The sequence below is a fragment of the Calidris pugnax genome, unplaced genomic scaffold, assembly GCF_001431845.1.
Source record: "Calidris pugnax isolate Ruff unplaced genomic scaffold, ASM143184v1 scaffold208, whole genome shotgun sequence".
NCBI lineage: Eukaryota > Metazoa > Chordata > Aves > Charadriiformes > Scolopacidae > Calidris > Calidris pugnax.
The window spans coordinates 124430-146823 of record NW_015090967.1 but is presented as its reverse complement, the minus strand read 5'-3'; the positions used below and the strand labels follow the sequence as shown (position 1 = coordinate 146823).

The following is a 22394-nucleotide window of genomic DNA, read 5'->3' as shown; positions in this document are numbered from 1 at the left end:
GGCCAATGGTATCCTGGCCTGTATCAGGAACAGTGTGGAGAGTAGGGCCCGTGAGGTGATTGTCCCCCTGTACTCGGCACTGGTGAGGCCTCACCTTGAGTACTGTGTCCAGTTTTGGGCCCCCTACCATAAAAAAGACATTGAGGTGCTGGAGCAGGTCCAGAGAAGAGCAACAAAGATGGTGAGGGGTCTGGAGCACAAGTCTTATGAGGAGAGGCTGAGGGAGCTGGGGTTGTTCAGTCTGGAGGAGGCTGAGGGGAGACCTTATCGCACCCTGTAACTACCTGAAGGGGGGTGTAGAGAAGTGGGGGTTGGTCTCGTCTCCCAAGTCCCAGGAGATAGGACAAGGGGAAATGGCCTCAAGTTGCGCCAGGGGAGGTTTAGATTGGATATTAGGAAACATTTCTTCACGGAAAGGGTTATCCAGCATTGGAATAGGCTGCCCAGGGAAGTGGTTGAGGCACCATCCCTGGAGGTGTTCAAAAAATGGGTTGACATGGTCCTCAGGAATATGGTTTAGTGATTTTTTTTTTTATAAATTGAAGTGATGCATCAGAAGTTATACAAGGACATACAAGAAATGCACACTGATAAAATCTGAATACTATAGTAAGATAAATGAGAGTAACTTGCAAGGCCAAGACTGAATTGGGTCCCTTTATTTTTTTTTTATTCTGTTCACATTTCTGCGTAATTGGTAGTATGCCTCTTAAATCTCAAGTGTTTTCCTTGTTGGTTGTCATATTAAAATGAAAGATAACGATAAGGAGGATGTTCCAATAAAGTCACGTTCCCATGAGTGCTGTGGGGAGGGTTCTGGAAGGAGCTGTAGGGAATCTGATGCTGTATCCTGCGGAGGCTTGTGCTGTAAGTGCTAATCCGATGCAGCAGTTAAGTAAATTTTCTATCAAATTCCAAAGCAAAGGTGCACAAGGTAGCAAAATAAAAGGAACAGAAATAAGAACAGTATGCTTTTCTTATGGAAATACGCAGTTTACAAATAGGATGTAATCTGGAAGCTATTTGTCTTCTATCTGTATCTTTTTTAATAATAACTGCAGTCAAATGTAGTTTTGTTCTGGACTTTGTGTCTGTGAACCTGACTTGCCTTTAAAGATGTGGGCTCAGAGAAGGTAAAGACTCTGATTACCAGAATTGCTTCTCAACTGAGACCCAAAGAAAGTGGTTAAGACTATTAGCAGAGTGTGGCAAGGATACAATATTATTTTAAGAGACAGCTGTCAGTACTAGATAGCTTTAAAGGACTGCTAAGGTGCTGTTAAAAAGTGTGTTAATTGTACGCAAAGGTTTTTTAGGGATTGAGACTTAAAGCTGTTGATACAGGCACAGCAAGGAATCTGTCAAGGACTGAAAGTGGTTTTATGTTGTACCAAGCTGAAAACAGAGATGGTAGAAGGAACAGATGAAAAGCATTAGAAATAATTTTTTTTCTTTCTTCAGAATTTCTGGAAATCTTATTCTGTCACAGTCATCTCCCAAGATATAAAAAAGGAGTTTGTAACTTCAAGAAAAAAATCATTTTTTGTATGTTTTCCAATCCTCATAATGATATTTCCTCTGGTATAGAGGACTGCTTGAAGACGGTTCTCCCACATGTTGCAAGGTTGCCTGTATTAAATTGGCCTGTGCATTTACTGTCATTTACTGTCAGTGTTTTGGCATAATAGCTTTTCTTCCTGTGGGAAATACCAGTGAGATACTAGTTGAAGTTGTTAAAGACTGGCAAGCTTTTACTGACATCAGTGCTTGCCCCCAGTAATTTCAAGGAATGAGTCTTTTAGGAGACAGTCATATGAATGCGATTCTTTAGCCTAGCAAAACAGGCTAGAGGGAATGCAAAATACTCACCCACTGCGCTGCTACCTGTCACTAAAAGCGCAGTCTGTCAGTTTTTATCTATCAAGACTTTCTGGGTTTAAACACAGACAGAAATAGTCCTGAGCGTAGTGGCAAAGCACTTCGCTGAATCCTAAGATGCTTTAGTCTTGCATGTTTCAGAACTGTTTACGTAGGATTTTTTTGGCAGACTATTAAGAAAAAAAATTAACGTGACCTTAGAGAGCTGGTAATTAGTCGTAAACAACATGATCTGAAGGGCGAGTGTTTTGCTTCCTGAGTTGTTAATATATGTGCTGCCATCTGTCTATCCATATGTGTTTTCTTCCCTTTCTTTTCCTTCCCTGTACCCAGCAAATGCTATAAACCAAGGCAACAAAAAAGGACCACATTCGTTAAGATTATATTTCTGAATTGCTTCACAAAAGCTCTTTCTTCTGATATTTTTAGTCCTGTTGAACATAAAAACCTTCTTGAATTTTCCAAATGTTATACACTAGTAGTGAAGCTTCTTAATTGTTAGAGATGATGGGAATGCTAATAAACTCATTTTCTCAAATTTGTACTGCCAAATAATGCTTCTGAAAAGTTCTCCAGAACAGAGTCTTAGGGTGCTCATGTTGCTGGTTGTACTGGAGGTTTGCCAGTGCTCTGCAACAGGGGAAGCTATTAAGATAATGTAGAGCAAAGGACATTTCAGTCTCACTGTAGGTTGTGCCTCCTGTTTTAGATGTTACAAGTACAGAAGTCTTTAACTGATGCCAGTTTATACCCTGCTTTGTACTAACTTCCAGATACAAAAGACTGGGGAATATCTGGCTGTTCCAATTTCTTCCTATTTCTTCTTAGCCCGTATCTTTAAAGAGAAAGAGATGCACGCAGCTTCTTTAGTAGACAGTATTTTAAATTGTGCCAGAAGGTTATGTGTGTTTTGAGGTATAAAATCTGAGAAGCAAAGTCCTGAGGCTGAATACATATTCCCTAGTGAAAATCTAATTTTCCTTTTCATGATGTCTCCAAATTGTTTGATGATGTATCTTGCTTTTACTTTTAGATCACAATGAATACTATATGGATGATGTGTGCATGTTGCAGTTACTGAAAGGCCTCTGCCTGAAACACTTAGGAAGACTCATGCAAGCTGAACTATGTTTCAGTAAAGTAATTCAAAGGTAACAATAACATGAAAAGACTTCTTGCCTTTATATTTTATAGCCTTGGGTGAGATTTCTGATACTCCTGTAGAAGCCATCATGTTAGAATTTTGATTAAACTTCAGTATCCTGTTAAGGAGCTGGAATTAAAATCCCTCTGAAAGTAGCTGGAGAACTACAAAACTTTGCTAGTATTTTTCTATAGCAAATTAACATTATATAGCTTTATGTAAATGCAATCAAATAAATCAAACTGATGGATAATACATTTATCTGAATATGTTTAGAACTAGTATTTTTGTATTTGCAGAGCTATCAATCTAAGTAAAGATAGTTCACGTGGATTTCCTGTTTTAGTGTGTTTTCAGGATTTATTACTTAAGGATTTAATGCTTCTTTTTGCAGATGATAAATTGTTGCTACTTGTTTCAGTTGAAAACTCGAGTTTTTGGTGTTGTGGATTTACAAATACATTACAGTAGATATGGATCTGATACCTAATAACTTTTCTTTATGTAACACTGAGTCATGTACTGATTGTAGTTGTAAACTTCTAAGAATTTTCAGAGTAATTACGCTGAAAAAGCAGATTTTACACTACTAATTAATTTAGAAAAAGTATTTAAGGATAATTTGTTACATATACTTTTACTGCTTGTTCCCATTTTCTTGCCATCTTGCCTTCTCATACTGTTTCTGACATCCCAAATGAGTTTAGTCAAGCGCTTTTCAAGTTGCAGGGCATGATTGGTTTCAAGTTATAGGAATGCTGTTTCTGAAAACCTTGCTCCAAATATAGTTGACACACTGGGCATTCCTAGAGCTGAGAAGTCTCAAAAAACTTCAGACAACACTTCTTAAAGTCAATGTTTTGCATGGGGCAGGAGGAAAAGTTTTCTGGTAAATTAAATACCTACATTCTAGTCAGCTTTACTCTCTACATTTCTTAGACTGCTACAGTACATTTAGACTGTTTATGACATAAGCAGTCTCCCTGCTTTAAGATACACTTCCGTGCACCAAGGCTTTTCTTGGCAGATGAGGTGCCTCTGTAGAAGTGTTCCTCTCCCAAGTGTTGCGAGAGCTTCTGCAGTGCTTGTTGCAAAGTTTTTCACTCTGCACTGTTGGTTGATGTTACTCCATTCAGGTAAGCATCAAAGAGTTGATTGCAGAAGACACAGGACATGCCTTCTTCACCTCATTCTGTATTGGCAAGATCAGCCTTCAGGAATTCCAGGTCCACAGAGCCTTGACAGAGGAGGGTCAAGCTGGGAAAAGTGTGGACAGACTAGTCACACATATATATCCATGGCAACTCAACATGCTTAAGTACATGGGACACTGGCATATAACCATGAATGATGAGGGAGCTGGCCAATGATATTATAACACTCCATTATCTTTGAGAGGTTGTGGCAATTAGGGGAAGCTCCTGAGGACTGGAAGAAAGAAAATGTCACTCCTGTCTTCAAGAAGGTCAAGGAGGAGCACCTGGGGAACTGCGGGCCACTCAGCTTCTCATATGTCCCTGGGAGGGTGGAGTAAATAATTCTGGAAACCCTTTCCAAAATCCTGAAGGTGATCAGGAGTAGCCAGCATGGATATATGAAGGGGAAATCATGCTTAACCATCCTTATAGTCTTCCACTGTGAGATGACTGGCTCAGTAGATGAGGGGACAGCAGTGGATGTTCTTTATCTTGAGTCCATAGAGGCTTTTGACACTGCCTCCCACAATATCATCACAGACAAACGGATGAAGTCTCAACTATGTAAGTGGGCAGTGGGGTGAATTGAGAACTGGCCAAACTGCTGTGTTCAGAAAGCTGTGATCAGTAGCATGAAGTCATCTGGAGGCCAGTCACCAGTAGAATAGTGTGGAGCTTGATGCTGGGGCCAATAGTTCTTAACATCTTCATTAAAGACTGGCATGATGGGACAGAATGCAACCTCAGCAAATGTGCAGGCGATACAAAGTGGTAGAGTATGCTAGATGGTTGTGCTGCCATTCAGAGCCACCTGGGCAGGCTGGAGAAATGGGCTGACAGCAACCTCATGAAGTTCATTGAAGGGAAGTGCCACTCCCTACCTCTACAGGCAGTAGTACAGGCTGTTGGGAGCTGACTGGCTGCAGAGCAACTTGTCACAAAATGCCCTGGGGATCTAGGGCATTATGGTGAACTACAAGTTGACCATGAGCCAGCAATGTGTCTTTGCAACAAAGATGGCAAACAGTGTTCTGAGTTGCATTAGGAAAAGTGTCATCAGGAGGTCAAGGGTGGTGATTCTTCCTTCCTTCTCAACACTGGAGATGCTGCATCTGGAGTACTGTCCAGTCCTGGACTCACTGGTACAAAGGAGGCATGGATATACTGGAGCAAGTCTAACAAAGGGTCACAAAGATAATTGAAGGCTTGAAGCATCTGTTATGTAAGAAGAAGCCAAAAGAGCTGGGAGTATTCAGCCTGGAAAAGAGAAGACCTTAAAAGGGTTACCTTCTCAATGGTGCCAGAACCAGAAGTACAAACTGAAATACAGGAAATACTGTTTGACCAAAAAAAAAAAATCTTATGTTTAAACACTGGCACAGGTTGCCCAGTGAGACTGCGGAGTCTGGAACATGGGAAGTTCCATCCAAATATGAGGAAGAGCTTCTTTTAGGTGAGGGTGCCAGAGCCCTGGAACAGGCTGCCCAGGGAGCTTGTGGAGTCCCCTTCTCTGGAGATTTCCAAGACCCACCTGGATGCAGTCCTGAGTGCTCCTGGGCAATCCTGCTTTTGGCAGGGGAGTTGGACTAGATGATCTCTAGAGGTCCCTTCCAACTCTGACAATTCTGTGATTCCATGTAATAGGGTCCCACGCTTGGAACTGTGTTCATGGTAGCTTGGGTAACATACCACAATGCAAATAGGAAGTAGGAAAGAATAAATGTTTACTTCTAGAAGGTCATGTTGAACATACTTTATGTCCACTCTTTCCAGGTATAATTAATGTGCGCAGAGTTAACCAGTAAAAAGGTTCCAGAGTGTTTTCTCTGGCTATGTGCTTTTACAGGCAGTGATTGCATTTAAAAGTTAACTGGTCAGTCAAGGAAATGTTGTAATTAACTGCTTTTGTATTTTTTTTTGTTTTCTAGTGAGAAGCAAATAAAATATGACAGTTATTTGGTGCCATTCACCCTGTATGAATTGGGTCTCCTGTACAAGCAACAGGATGAGAGAGAAAAAGCAATAAGATACATCGAAACTGCAAAGTGAGTAGATTCTGTTTTTTATTTTTTGTGTTAAATCCTAAGATTAAGAATAACTGAATAACTTTAGCTGTGAAGGCACGTGTGTATTCTTCCTGCCAGCACCTTTGCAAAATACAAGTAATTAGAAATCTGTGTTCTTGACATGAAAAAGTTTTCTGATATAGTTGCATGTTACAGTTTCAATAAACTCTTTTCTTCAGACAAGGTGGCGTAGACAATATCAAACAAGACAGAGTATGAGGGGAAAATGTCTCCTTTTGATTTAGGCTGCAGAGATGCTGAGGCTCCACTTCATGCATGGGATGGAGCTGGAGAGTCCAGAGAAAAGATCTGTCCCACCTCTGTCCCAGAGAGCATCAGGGGGGGCTTACATGTGCTGCAGTAAAGGTGTTGGTGAGAGTGGGTTAAAAGCCAGTACCACCTCCCTTTTTCCTGTCACATCCTGTCACAGAAGAGCAGCACAAAGCTAAATTTATTGTAGAACAGCATGTTCGCTTCATCTGTAGATTGTAGTATGGAGCAGAATTTGCTCCTTGTGTGTGTACAGGTAGTTGTAAATGTGAGTTAGAAACAACTTCCTAAAACCTTTTTTTAGAAACACAGTAATTCCTTTTTTTTAAATTACATAATGTGATTTCTCTGTGTTTCATTACTCTGAGTTGTGTTTTGAAGCTGAATATACGCTTTCAGCTAACAGCCTTTCTTTTTTGTAGTCTTCTAGCTTGTCTTTTCAGAGCAAATTTCAGTAATGGGAAGGGCTGTTGAAAAGATTGTAGTAAGTGAAAGAGATGTTAAGAGACGGATCTAATTTATCAGGACTTTTAATTTTTAGTTCTGGTATAAGTCTCTGCTCAATTTGTGGAGGTAGCATCAAGTGTCTTATAACTCATCCATCTCTGTTGCTTGTTGAAGAAATGAAGGCTGTTAACTTCGGTGCTTCAGTGCATCTATGAAGTAGAAACAATCCAGGCCAAAAATGTTTTTCTTAAAATAACTTTATTCTTTGCAGAAACAACTACAAAGAATACTCTATGGAATCCAGGTTGCACTTCAGAATCCATGCAGCCCTTGACAGCTTAAAGGTGTCGCCTGCTTCAACACCTTGAATGAAGAGGGATGCTTTTCATGCATACAATACATACAATAGCCTACACAATCTTTTTGCAATCTTTTTTTTTTAATCAAGAAACAACCTGATGATTGTTTTCTGTCATCTCTGATTTGATGTATGTCATTCCTTTAGAATGTTCTTTTTCTGTATAGCGCATACACTATATCTACTTGATACTTTAAAGAAGACCTTATATTTTGTTTGATAAAAATAATTTAATATTTGACTTGAATGGGGGATATTTTAAAAAAGTGATGGTGCAATAAAGTTTTATGCAAACACTTTATTTTTTTATATGAAACCAGGTGCGGGTTATGCAGTGGAACTGGTGATAATTTCTGCATTTTGTGAAGGTTTGATTTTCTGCAGTACACTTGAGACCTTCTTGCCTCTGGGACAAAAATGCAGTGTCTGCAGATAACCTTTACCCACATTTGGCATACCATGTTCCAAAATTTGTGTTCCAGAGGAAAAAAATAATCATCTTCGACTTAATTTCATTTTGGGAACAAAATGAACCCATCTTAAGTGCACTATTTTTACACTGTCAGATAAAGTTAGGCAGGGCTACACGTATAATGTCTTTGCAGATCTGCTTCACTCAAAATAAGTGATTACGGGGGATATTTTTCAGCTGTAGAACAGCAGGGCTACTAGGGACATTAAGAGATTGTGTATTCTTTTTTTTTTTTTTTTGCCCTAAAAAAAGCGATCAGCAGTCTTGGGTCATTCCTGATAGATAGATGTTTAACTTGTTTTTTTAAAAAGCAAGCTTGTACTGAGAGAGGTTTTGTAACTTACACAGGATGTTTTTCCCAGTGGGAAAAGACTAGGAAATTTTTCCCGATGTCAGCCCCAAACTGATTGCTTCCCGTCTTCTCTGTTACGGGTCTGGAGAAAGGATTATTTCCCTTTTTTGAAGCAGTCTATTAATATTTGAAGACTGATCCCCTTCTTGATATTCTCTGTTCTTGGGTTCCAACCCAAATAAATAAATATTTGTAGAGTTTATTTATTTTCCTAATAATATTAGGAAATATTAGCTAAATAAACATAATGGGTCTCTAGAATTGGAAACCTAATCCAAAGTCTGTTGTCTTCACTGGTCTGGATTTGTGCCTATTGTAAATGCATAACTAAATTGTTGCGTAAAATTAGACACCTTTGGTTTGAAGCTTAGATACCTGAGAGACTGAGTCACCAATAAACGCTTATTTTAAAATACATTTTATTAACTGTAGCTAAAGTAGAAAAGATATTTGTTTCTTTATCAGTAGACAATAGCGTACGCTACCAACTGACTTCTCTAATTACTTGCCCATTCATACATATCTGTTTATAAGATGTAGACAGCAAAAATAAAATTCTGCATGTGATATTTTCAGACAATACTTTTAATACCTTCTTGAGTTTTTTCATGTTCAGTCGAGGATTATTTTGGTTTAATCTGATGATTGGATTATAGCAATCGAATGGGAACACATCATTCTCTTGTGAAAGGCAGTGAAACCAACTGCCAGTAACAATGCTATAATTTGTATTTCAAATAGTAATTCACTCTATAGAAAAGTTAGAACTGGGACAACAGACTCAGGGTGGAGCATGAAGTAGTCTCTGATATCTCGATTTTGTGGGGAGTGTCTTACAGTTAGTGTTTTATGGGTGAGATTTGGGATATCAAAATCAAAATAAAGCAAACAATAACCTTCCTTAGAATGATTTTTTTTTTTTTTTAAAGTTTAGTACAGAGTGTTATGTAGCAGTGTACTTTTTTCAAGGAGAATGATACTGGCTGAAGAGAGAGTAAAAGAGAACTTTGTTTTCTTCAGGTAGCCTTCCAAAGTCAACATTAGCACCCTGTGTATGTTACATTTTGTCTCTTTTGGGACCTGCCTTTCTGCACTCATGCAGGGAACAGGCATATCAACGCAAATTTGTGATACCCTCTGTAGTGTTTTGATGCCCTGAGGTCCCCAACATAAGTACTATTGACAGCTTGTTGTCTTTTCTGTGCTGCTGTTCCAGACCTGTTTATTAGAAAGCCTGACTGATTAAGATTCTTAGCTTTATTCTGGATTTTTTTTTTGCCAACTTACTAGCAGTGGAAATATAAACGTGTGAGAGTGATTTGTAACCCTTCACTTAAGGTAGGTCTCAGTAGAGCTGTAGAGATGCTTTGTCTTCCAAACACTGCAGAAAATGCGCGTGTCTCCCCGACACAATGTGTCATTGATGCACTATTATTTAGTACATGATGTCTAAGTTAAAAGTGATTTGTGGCTAAGATTTGGGACAAAAAGTCCATGGCTTTTTTTTTTTGCCTGCTGTATACTGTACTGGGCCTTAAATACAACTCTGATTTAGTCTTATGTCTCTTTATAATCTTCACCTCGCTTGCTTACGTCCCATGGGAATTCTGAATAATATGCTGAAACTTGGAGCAAAGCTGAGCATTTACACTACGATGCTGTAATCTACATTGACAATTGCAGGAATTGCAATATATACAAGAGCAAAGCTAAGTCCTTAGTTTAAGCAAGCAAGGCTAAACTTACATAGTTATGTTATGACAAAAGATCATTCTGATCTTTCTGATAATAAATATATAATTATATTTTTTAAGGTGAGGAATAGTAAAGTAGCCTGGTTATAAGACAAAGCTTCTCTTTGATAAAGAATTGTCTACTTAGAAAATACTACAAAAAACTTCTTGTCTGTGCATATCATGTTTAGTCTTGGTGAAAGTTCATTGTATTATGGTTTTTATGTCCTAGCTCACCACTTTTTAACAAAAATTGAAAGAAAATACATATTAAAAGAAAGCTGATTGGATTGTTTTGTATCTGTTCTGATACGGATGGGAGGCAGCTGTATTTAGGACCTTACGGCCAGAAAAATGTACAATAATCAGATGATGTTATATTTGTAAAACACCTTGCCAACTAATGTATAAAAGAAGTAATATCTTGTAACAAATACGGCTTAGACTTTGCAATTTTATTACTGCTCTTAATGCTTAATATCTTTTTGTTTCTGTATGTTCTTACACTGCATAGTTCAACAAAGAATGTTTATATTTGAGGTTTATGGTGCAGTTTTTTTACTTCTAAACTATTGAGGTGTGCGCATGTTCATGTCTGGTACCTGAGTGAAGCCAAGGTCAGAATAATGGAGGATGAGGGATGAAGAAGTTCATTCTGATTTTAAGAGTGTGTAGAAATCTTCATTGTGATGCATTAGAGTGGATTCTCACTTCAGAGAGCTACCTTGTGCCGAGTTTGGCACTGTATTCTACTTGTGCATAAAGAAATTTCAGCTGAGATTTATCGAAACAGTATCAACAAAAAAGGCCCAACCTGAAGTTTAAACCATCTGTCTTGGGAATATAGCTCTTCTATATAACCGGTCTAGCCTGAGAGGTTGTAAAAAAGCTATCAAGGTCTAGGAGAGGATAAAGGGTCTTCTGAAATGTGGACAGCAAATGTAAAATAAACTACTTCAGTCTTAATTTCTCAGAGATCAAATAATACCTTTGAATGGTATAAAATACAGGAGTGATTAATAATTAACTAATTCTGTTATCAGTTAGGTCATTAAATTCAATGAGAATTAGACTTAATGTACTGCTAGGATTCATTTAAAACCCCAGCATATAAAAACAGGGAGAAAACAATCTTTTTACATGCGTGCAGGGCTTGGTTTTAGTGACATTTAGAAAAGTAAATGTTCAAAGTTATTTTTTTAATGTGGCATGGTAAGCGTTTCTGTAGTTCCATGTGACTTTACCCTGTGCTTCCCAGCAAATAGGTCAACTTAATTACCATGGTTTGAATGGTAAGAATGCTGATTATGGTTATCGTAAGAATATAGATAACTTAGCTTACAGAAAGGCCGAGGAACGGAGATGCTTCTGTATGTTTGTTGCTGTCTATAAGACACTGATTAAACTATTAGACATAACATAGTCCAGAATAAAACCTTTGTATATAGATTAGAATAAGGGATGAGTCAAGGATGTGCATGGAACAGAAAAAGGAAAAGAAGATACTCCAAAGAAAGATATAAGCACAAAAATAGGAACTACATCTGCATTCGTGCAAGTATTTGGCAGAAGTTAATGTCACATTTATAAGTCTAAGCTATAGTCATCTGAGCAGCTCAACACTTGGACTTCCTGTATTCCAGCCAGGGGAAGAATATCAGTGGTGCTGGGATCTTGGCTTTGTTCGTTCGTCCATGGGTCTCTTGTTGTTAGTTAGGTTGTTTTTGTTTGTGTCTTGTCTGTTTTGAAATCCAGTCTTGCCATTTACTCATTTTTCTTTTTATAAATCCTGTAGACAACTTCATAGAGAAATTTAAGCATTGTGGCTCTGAACTTTGCAGTCTGTAGAAGAGTAACCTGTGGAAAAAATCAGAGCCTCTGGTTAGCATAGCAAATTCAACATTTAATGAATGCAATATTAAATATTATACTTTTTGTAGGAGTGTAAGCATGCAGTTCCAATCTACGGGGAAGCACATATCAGCTAGGTAGGAATACCTGCCTAGATTTAGTCACTCATTTAAAGAGACAGCTTCTTCAAAGGCATTAGCAGTAGGAGGTGTCTGTTGTCTGTGCCATGCTTTTATACCACAAAAGTTGTAGTTAGAATATTGAAGTTGAGTAGGCCAGATTCAATACCTACCTCATCTGAAGCCATAGGATGAAGAATACTCAGTGTTAATGACATGCCACTGTGTGTGGGAAAACTGCTAAGGTTTTTTCTGAAATCCCACTTGTGAGGTTAATATCCTTATATACTTGAGCATGTAAGTGTGGATCTCAAAGCTTAATTTCCTTATTGTAAAATGGGTGTAAGATGATATTAAGATAACGTTTTTTGTGATGCTTAAATGACCTGCTCTTACTTCAGTATCTAAAATGAGGGTGGAGGGATATGTAAAATTAGGTTAATGCTACTTATATAGCTTATGTTAGGCTTAACTTGCTTCAGGGCATTAGGAGATCTTCAGAATTAAACTTGATGTAGAAAAGAGGGCAGTATGAATTTAAGTATGGTTTTATTTTTAATACAATTGTACTCATGGGGCTAGAACTTACCTCCAGGCAAAAAACATTGTCTAAGTTATGCTGAGGTACCGGTATAAAACTTAATGTCCACAACACCCAACCCCCCTTCATCATATTACTTATCTCTCTTTTAAAAAAGGTTCTGTATTGCATGCATTGATGAACCTACTTAAGCAATATTCTACGAAGGAATCCAGCTGTAGTTTAAAATTTTTATGGTTTAGAATGTGCATGCTCAAGCTTTACTTTGACAAGATGCTTGCCTTAAATCTCTTTATAAAACCCTACAGTCACATTAATATAATTGCTTGAAATCAATTTGCATTAGTTCCTGCATTGGAGGAGTCAAAACTGCCCATGATTGTTGACAATGGGTAAATGTTAGATGTTTTTTCACCTACTCTTTATTGTTTTATACACTTGGATAGAAGACAAATTGAAAAAAAGTTTACACTTGTTTTGTGTATAATACAAATAAAGTTCAAGATCAGTTTCTTTTCACAACCCAAATGGAAAGTGCTCCATTTTTTTACTAGACTGTCCGTACTCTGTGGAAGCAATTTATTTAATTTATCCCAGTTAAAAATGCAAATCATGCAATAATCCTTGTGTCTATTATGAATCTTTCAAGTGGTAGCTACTTTAAATCAGATTCTTGGGAGCTGAAAGAAGAGGGCTGGAAGTGGGACATGTTTTGGGGAGTTTTAAGGTCCATATCGATGGATGCTACAGGATGCAGTATACTCTGGAGACCAATGACCAAGCGCCTAGTGAATATGAAACAACAAGCAGGATATGGTATAGCTCTTTTTCTTCAAACTAAGATGTTAAATAGTTCAAGCAGAAGAAAATAAATAAACCTTGCCTGAAGATCGGAATCTGCAACTGGAATACTGTATGCTGTTGAGTAATAACAGTTCTGCTTATTGAAGAAATCACCCTCTTTTAAGGAACTCTGAAGAAGAGCCAAATAAGCTAGCTTCACATGCTGGTTACATGTTGTAAGTGAAACAGTTGCTGCACTGGTATCTCTGGAATTTCTGGACTCAGGCAATCTGATTAAAACCGAATTGTATCTTTTGTTGTCTACACAGTTCCAGTGAATAGTCTTCAATGCCACCTGGTAAACTGGTAGACCTTATATTACAAATGTTCCATTTTCTATCTTTTTCAGTTAGCCTACGTTAAAACTGCTGTGGTTCTTATTTGGTATGCTACTCAACCAGTATATTGCAGTAGAACTACCAATTGGTTTGCAATACTGAATTTAAATTTTACTGACTGACATTGGCAGGACAAAAATGGAAAGTTAACTCCTGCTTCAGTTAACTTCTTATGCAAGCAAGCTTTGCTTAACTTCAGGAATCTTAGCTATTCACTGAAGTGAGATTAGGTCTACCACTCTGAATGCCCTCCAGTCTGTCCTCTGGAAACTTAGTCCGGGTGGACTTTTAAAACTGTTACATGCCCAGTGTTTCTGGCACGTGAAACCCATTTGGAACAATGGGAAGTTTGTCGGCAGCTGTTTTTCCTTCTGGGCACTTCTGAAGCTAAAAAGGAAAAACAGAGCCATCACTTCACTTTTTCTTCCTTGAATTTTTCATTACTTGCCTAGGATAGGTGGGTTGGAAGCCTGTTATTACTGCCTGCCTGACTGTCTGAAATTGGTAGCAGAGCCTTCATAGAAAAGCCTTTTGTCTTGGCCTGTGCTCTGTGCTCCCCTGGAATAATGCAAAACCCAGACGCCTGCTTGTCTTCGCCAGCTGTAGCTATTGCCCTCATTCAGGTGGGAAAGGAGATAGCCATGAGGAAAGGGGCAGGAGAAATTTGGGTGTGAAGGGCTGGGGTAGAAGTAGGGATACATTGTGTAGGGATTTCCATAGCACCCAAACCACTGATGTTGCATTGGACTGTGGGACCAAACAGAACAAGGTGAAAGGATAAAGCGAATGTGGTGGTGACAGAAAAGCTGTCAAGTAATAAAAATTGTGGTGCAGAATAACCATTTGCTGGCCAAAAGGAGTCGATATGAGCCAGAGGTAATGCAGAACAAAGCATTTTTTTTTGATGTGTGAGAGGAGAGCTGATGCGGATAGACCTGCCGTGAGGGAAAGGGAGGTGTGCTCCTGAGGGGGGTATGGAGTGAGTTCTGCTCCTGCAGGAAAAAATACTCAAAGAAACAACATACAAATTGCAAGCCAATATAGTTATTTTGAAGTCCTTGAATCCTTCCAGTTCCTGAAATCTAGACAGTTGCTGATTTCATGTAGCTGGGGTTCCCTGTTGACAGTTGCAGAGAAACGGTGTTCTGAGTGTGAAGGCTTTCTCTCTGCAGTCAGTGCAGCCTGAATGGGAGTCTCTGCCTGTCTGAAATGGCCATTTCTTAGAATGACAGATTTTTTTTAAAAAAAAAAAAACCAACAAAACCAACATGCTAAATTGTGAGAAAAAAAATCGAAGTTTTGTAATGCCAAATCTTAAACATTTAATGATTTTAGTTTTTTTCCAAGTTGAGAAAGTTTGCTTTTGTTGGTTATTAATTGCTGGCTGACGTGGCAAGACTTTATTTAAATTCATTGTGTTTGTTCTGGGTTAGAACCTAGACATTTACCTACAGAGAGATGTGAGGTGGGGTCACATATCCATCTGAACTTTGGGCATCTATTGTAGATTTCCTCAGAGGACCTCCAGAGAGAAAGTTTAGGGCAGTCATCTCAAATGAGGATTGATACTCATGAGACTTAATGACTAATTTAGATTAAATTAAACTGACTAATACGAAAATAGATCCTTATAGGTACTGTAGATCCTAGAATAGATGAGTTCTTGCAGCCGCCTATGTTCTTAACAATCTGAAACACTGCTCAGCCAAGTCCAGTTGTGTTATGGACACCAGCTCTAGCCAGGGCCAATGCACAACTTTCCTAGAATAAGCAGCTTTCCCAAGAACACTGTTCTTAAAACAGGGCTTATATAGACTTCATAGCAACTGTCTGCTCTCCACCGTAGCACAGTTTCATACCTACACTCATTTTCAGAGGATAAAAAGAAAGAAAGAAGTAACTTTGTGAAATAAAAGCAGCAACGATTTGAGTAGAGGATATAGAGGACAGGGCCTGTCATCCTAGTACAGGAAGCTAGGAAAGAGTTGATCATAGACTACAGCTTTTTTTGTAATGATAATAAAATGCTCCTGTCCAAATTTTTGAACAGCTGTTGTAGTTAATGTTTTTTGACGTAGAAGCTAATACAACTACAGCAATTGTATTTTTCACTATCTAATAAATTGTTTCTATCCAAAAATGTGTGTTATCTATCTGGAGGTGATTGTCTGGCACTTTGAGGAGGATGGTTTACCAATATAATCCAACTAAAGAGGTTTTTCATCTTATAGGCCAAAAAAGAGTTTTAATCCCTTATTGGTCATCAAGATGGGGCATAACAGGATGGAAAGGAAGGCAGACTACTAATTTTCTTTCTGCGTTGCCTGATAAACTATGTCTGACCAGCATGTGTGTGCTGGGGGAATAGGGACTTGGAGGTCTTCCTTTCCAGTTCTGTCTGTTAAGCAATTTGTTCTTTGGTTGTGGAAATACTAACAACCAGCCGTATGATGATTAAATTATACAGTTATGTATTGTGATAACCATTATGATAGGTGGAAAGGTTATCTGTGTTACCTATTTTAGGTGTACATTAAAAACCAAACCAAAACCGACCAAAAAAAGAACCTTAACACCCCAAACTAAAACAAAAAAAACCACCCAAACCCCAATGGTAACTTGGCACCAGGGACCCTAGAATGAGCAGGGATATTACACAATTTTAGAAATAACTGGGAATACTCCATTCTTCATTGCTTTTCATTTAATGAAAGCTTATATACCTTCAGTCAATTTATGGTGTGGAATAGCTTAACTGAATTTCACCTTCTCAAGTATATTTTTCCAATCCATTAAATAATTAGCTACACAGTAAAGTGCATACTTCTTCCAAGGAAGAGAGCCTCTTCCTTGGTCAATTCAATGGATTAATTTATATAACAACAGTCACAGTAAAAATGGGATGTAGTAGTGAAATGGCCATGTAGAAGTCCTACATTGCATGATTTCGCCAAACAAAACCATAAATATTGGAGCAGAGTAAAAAATGCTAGTGGAAGTAATTGCTGCTTGATAGGCAACATCTTATTAATGTTTTTTTTAATGTAGTTCTTTGAGTTGTTTGGAGTATAATCCCTGCCCATTCCTGAGAAGTATTTTAGAATGCAATGTGTTTGTAAAAATGTATCCCTAAAGAGGTACTTCTGCAGAGAGCCATAGTATTGACTAGTAATCCTGGCAAGAGGAAATTTGGGTGTGTTGCAGTTACATACTGCCTTGTGAATTTGAAGTTCCTCGTTTAGAACATGTTGTATGCAAATTCATCTCATCATGTTCTAAGTTTTAATTGTAGCTTGTGGTATTGTTGTAAGAAGTGTAGCTCTTTCCTCTGAAACTTAATTTACAAGATAGTTTTACTAGCACGGATCTGGTACCTCTGCCAATGGGTGAAATTTTTTATTAATGATTAAATCCATTAGATTTTAATGATCTATCTGTTTACAGTTTTTAACTCTTAGACTTCCCAACTTTCAGTCACAAGATCTGAATAAGTACATTACATTAACAGGGGATTCTTTCTGGGGAGACACAGTAGGATCTTCAAGCAAAATCTTAAGTCTGAATTTGGATTTCATTTAGAATAGAAAACCATTGTTTTTACCAATTTAAAGCATGCAGTTGAATCATAACACTGAAATAACAGATTAGGGGCAAATTTTAAGCTGGCATGCGTTGCTGCGACACCATCAAAGGAGCTGATGATTCCTACTAAAAGACAAAGAGGGGTTGGACTATTCTATTTCTAGTCCAGTGCTCCATCTGCCAGAGAGAGTTTTCTGTGTCGTGCCTGTGCTGAGCCAGAAGCAACGGTGGGAGATGGGTGGAAGCCCTGATCTACCACCTGCAGCGTGAAGCGTGTTCATCCATAAACCCAGCACGTTTCCAGCATCCTGTCCTGTCACCTTGTTCCCCCAGCACAGGCACATTCTGCATTTGATAACTTGCACGCTGGCCTAAAGTGGTCACGGACATGCAGTCAAGGCACGTTGGGTGAATGGAGTACTTAAATAGTGCTTTAGCTAGGGACAGGTCAAGTGCTATGTTTATGTGTAGAAGTATGTTCAATGAGTTTTCACAAATACAAAAAAAAAAAAAGAAAGATGATGTTCCATTACACTTTAGAGTAAGAAGTTAATAGGATTAGTAGTATTTTTGTTAATCCTGTTTACTGCTGCAGTAGTAGTACTTGCTAGGCAAGATAAAAGTTGTAGTGGGCTGACTGCAGAAGTGCAAGGGGTCAGCCAGTATGCTTAGGGAGTTTGCAGCACGCATACATGAGAGTTTTCTGCATGTGAATCTGTTGTATCGTTAATTACTACGCTTAAAAACCATTGTTGCTCAGAAAATAAGTTCCTTAGATAAATATAGCTGTAGATTCTGTCTCTCAGCTAGTTCTGGGTGGACACCCAGGTAATGTTTAAACTGCCTCGTTCTACCTAAATATTGGCAGCTGTTACCCAAATTGCATGGCAGCAGCCTGGGGCTGCCCCCTTGGATCTCACAAGAAAGACTCTACATTGTACCTCCTACTGTAAATGCCAAATATTCCACCGTTACCCACCCAGTGCATATAGATTCTGGTGTGCTTGGTGTGACCTGACTATCTGATCCTACTAATGGCCTCCTATGGCCAGCTATACGGTACCACTGTAAAACACTTGTGTGGTTTACATTACTGAAGAGACTCTGGAAGTATCTGGGATCACCTTGTGAAGAAACGAGGAGTTTCTAATGCTGCAGCAGCACCCTCTGGAGTTTCACACCGTGCTGCTGTGCCATTTAGTGGGGTTTCTAGCAACAGTTTTTTTCTTTCCACACTAGCACCATGCTGACATTTTTGAGGGACCTCATGTTGGCCACCACTCAGGCGTTAAAAACCAACATACCTTCAGTAAAAGCATGTTTAACTCAACTTAGCTCAAACAGTATTGGTTTTAAAAGCAAAACAAACAAAAAAAACCCCCAACATCTGTCAAATCTTTCTGGAAAACTGGGCTTCCAGGGGAAGCTGTCAAATGGAGACATCAGAAGCAATTTCATCCAGAAAAGGCTGAAATTTTTAAGGCATAAAAAGCTAGTGGATATTCAAGAAGTGTAGGTATTTTCTCATCAAAGTCTTCACTTTGTGTAATGTTTCTGTGAACTGCGGAAGGGCTGTGAGCATTTCTGTTACAGACCCTGGGTGAAGCTGTCTTCTCAGAAGTTCAGGAGGCCTTGTGGGACAATTCCAGTTAAGAAATAAGAAGCCATAGCCACCCTGAAACACCAGTTTCTGGATGTGGGAGAAAAATCATGAAAATATTTTATGGTAGAAAATCAGCTGACAATCAAACAGAAACTGAGCTCAAGTTTGTGTATACTTCAGGCTTTTTGAAAGGTCTGTTCAATCTCTTAACTTGGTAAGTGGCTGATTTGTCAAAGGACAAGGTTTTGAAGAAAGCCAGATGGAAGGGCATTGAACTCCTTATTTTGTTTGAAAGAAAATGGATTGTTTTGTTGCAGCATGAGATATTTTTTTTGCTGATGTTCTGGCAATCCCGCCCATTTAAGTATATTACTGCCTTTCATTCCTGTTGTTAGTAGCTTGCACAAACTACATTTTATTAAATTGCAATGTTATTAGAGGGTGTTAGATGAGGAGAATGTAATTACGAAATCCAGAGGCTGGACACCTGAGAACAGGCTGTGCCCTGTTCTCATGATGAAAGCTGACATGGGCTTGGTTTATGCCGTGCTCCTTGCCGCTCTGTCCCATTGCAGGAGCTCAGAGCAGTAGGATGAACTGCTAGCAATATGAGCAGCAAATCACTAAATCTGCAAAATTAAAAGAAAGGTAACACAAAACATAGTTTTAGCTAAGAAATGTTTTTTCAGTTAGGAAAAAAAAAATCCTATTCCTTCTCCTGTTGCATTTCTCCTCCCTCCCTTCCTCTCTCACTCCCTTCCATCCATCCACCCATCCAGCCAGCCATCTACCCACCCATCCCAGACCTGATGTTGGCAGCAACACATTTGCAGAGACCTCAGGCTTAGCCTATGGGGTTAGATTGCTGCACAAAGGTATTATAGAGTGAGCCTTCTCACAGCTGGGCAATCATGATCACATCTGCTGGCCAGGGAGCTCACAGCGGGAACTGGAGAAGTGGCTAAATTACCCAAGTGGTTTCTCTGGTGAGGCTTTCCTCTGAGCAGAGCACCCCTGGCTTGCAGTCTTTCTGGGAGTGAACTGCAGCGTTGGCATGTAGCTGGGCATGAGGTGTTCTGCCAGCAGGCATCACATTAGCCATCTCTCTTGCAGTTGGAGCATTTGAGCTGAGACACCAGCAGGAAAAATGACATTGTGAGCCTGCTCAGCTGCACACAAGAGATAAGGGATGGCCAGAACCAGCAGGGGGGCCAGCAGAAAAACCCAGTTTTTCCGTTGAATGCAGGGCAAGCCACCACCAGTGAGAATAACCTAGTCACAGTCCTCCACCTCTGTGTCCAGGTCAGGGAAATACAGCAGCAGAGCCTGGGGTTGTCCCAGTCCCAAAGAGTGCCCAGGACCTGCAAGGACACAACATCCCTCCTGCTGTTCCCTGCTCAAGCTTTGCAGGTGGAGCTGGTCATGATCCGGATGTTTACTGCTGTTCCTGTGAAATTAATAAGCACACTCACTCTGTGTGCAAAAACAGGGCCTTGAGCCTCTTCTGCGAATTTCCAGACCTCTTAATATACTGCAGGTATTCTTCATACGGATAGAATGGATGCCACCCTACACTTACTGAACAGGGAAATTCAACAGGGTACACAATGTAAAGAAAATTGCAGCTTTAATCTTTCCTACTTAAAGAAACTGCACAGCAAGTACTATTTATAACACGTGAGAGGGCATTCCTCATGTGGTAGGGCTTGTAGGTGATGTGGCACTTGTTCAGTGACAAATGCGGGTGTTGAAATTGGGCTGGTTAGTAATTAAGCCTGATCTTTGTCTTGAAACTGCTTTGTCTTCCAACCAGCCACCAGAAAGAAGTCAAGGGTGAGGAAGGTTGATTTGTCTCCTACCATGGGGCTGTGGATTGTTGCATCTTTATGAAAGGTTAGGCCTTGCATGGACAGGTAACTTCAAAAAGTAGTTAAATCTTTTATTTTAAGGTTTATAAAAGTGGTGTCTCATTATTGGTCAGACAGAAGAAAACACATGAACCATATATTTCTAAAAGAAAGGAAGCTTTTTCATCCAGAGGATCTTTAGGACAGTTTCATGACCAGTCAGACAAAATCTGAATAAGCTCCTGGAAGAGCTGCCAGCCGTACTTCTGCTGCAGGGTGCTGGGGGAGAGGCAGCTCCAGGTGGTACCACCAGCTGGTGCCCTGCCAGGGCTGTGAGGTGCTGCCCAGGCTCCCTCACCAGTGCCAGGGAAAACACCCCAGTCTCCCTGACCATGCCAGAGGCGAGATCCACACAAGTACAGCAGAAGCTGCAGGCTTATTGTGCTGCCTGCCCCAAACTGCAGAGGCCATGCAGCAGCTCCTGGGCAGGTACCCTGGGCCAACACCCATCAGGTGATTTGCAACCTCTCCCCTTTGCTTTTTCTTTCCTTCTTCTAAGTTCAACCCCGCTATTATCCTTACTTCATCCCAAGTAAATAACCTAAATGACCAGATAAGCACTTCCCAGAAGGCAGAGGCTCTGCTCCCCTGGGGGAGTGGGGGCTGACAGGAGCTACCCTCACCCTTATCAACACAAACAACAAAGGAGGACTCTGAAATTGCAGAGAAAAAAGGAGTTGCTCTTTACAGGGGCTAATTGAAATTGGGTATACCAGCTGATGTGGGATTTATTTCTCAGGATAGGAAAGAAATGGCTGTAGCCCTAACAAGGTTAGTAAAAGTTGGGAAATGTATGCAGTGTGATTGAGGGCAGCGTTCTTGTAATTGGAGCAGCAGCTGGAGGACTGAACACATACAGCTGCAGGTTACAGAGAAGTGCTATTCACAGAGGAAACAGCAGAAAGCAAGATCTGGAGACTGAAGGCATGATAAAAATCCTCTTGGTGTTGCTAAGATAAAATATCTTTAAAAACTGGTGTTGTGGGTTCACAGTTTTTCCAGTTCCACAGCTGTAAACTGGTTGTCACCCTGTTGGCTGCAGACACATGAGGATGTGGGGGGCGGGAGGGTACAGCCAAAATACCAGCCGAGAGGACACTTTGACATGGAGATCCACAGCCCTGTAGTCGCGGTAATCGGCACATCCAAAGGACAGAGCTGCCATATGGGGCTGGACAAGCTTCTTCATAGATTTGGGGCACGAAGGGTCACAAGGTATCTGAAATTACTTCAGAGGGGGTGGCTGAGACAGATGGAGATCAGTTGCTTTCAGACTTCTCAGACTGTCCTGTGCATTGCTCGTTTGGATCTCACGTAATTCCCACCTGGGGTCCGTGCCCATTTTGGAGCGGAGCAGGAGTGGAACTGAGGTGGGCACGTAGGTGCTGAGCCCAATACCGGAGGTGGGCTTGAGGCCTTGCTGAATTGACATCCTGCTCCACCTACAGGAGAGAAAGCCAGTGCTGCAAAACTTTGAAAATCTGTCATTTTCCTACCAGGAGTTTCCAGGTAAGTGCCCCAAACGAGAAAGGAACGTAAAACAGGGACTACTGAGAAAATAGCTGTGCGTGCTGTGACCATGGAGGGCAGCAGAACCCAGAGAGGTGACATCTCCCGACTGCCAGCACCTTGCTGTGCCTGCTGCTTTGCACGGGAGCCGGGAGAGTTAACAGACCTGCGTGACGTGGAAGAAA

The 22394-nt window shown here is 40.0% G+C and overlaps 1 protein-coding gene across 2 annotated transcripts in view; it reads left to right on the top strand.

Annotated features, from left to right (window-relative positions):
• The window catches only part of TTC39B (tetratricopeptide repeat domain 39B), a 53472-nt gene extending 40523 nt beyond the window's left edge, over positions 1–12949 (top strand). For both annotated transcript variants that reach the window (XM_014952607.1, XM_014952608.1), the window contains exons 16-18: positions 2912–3029; positions 6147–6263; positions 7273–12949. In XM_014952607.1, the coding sequence (XP_014808093.1) occupies positions 2912–3029; positions 6147–6263; positions 7273–7369 (332 nt within the window). In that variant the 3' untranslated portion in view covers positions 7370–12949. The remainder of the gene's footprint in view (positions 1–2911; positions 3030–6146; positions 6264–7272) is intronic.
• The last annotated feature ends 9445 nt before the right edge of the window (positions 12950–22394 follow it).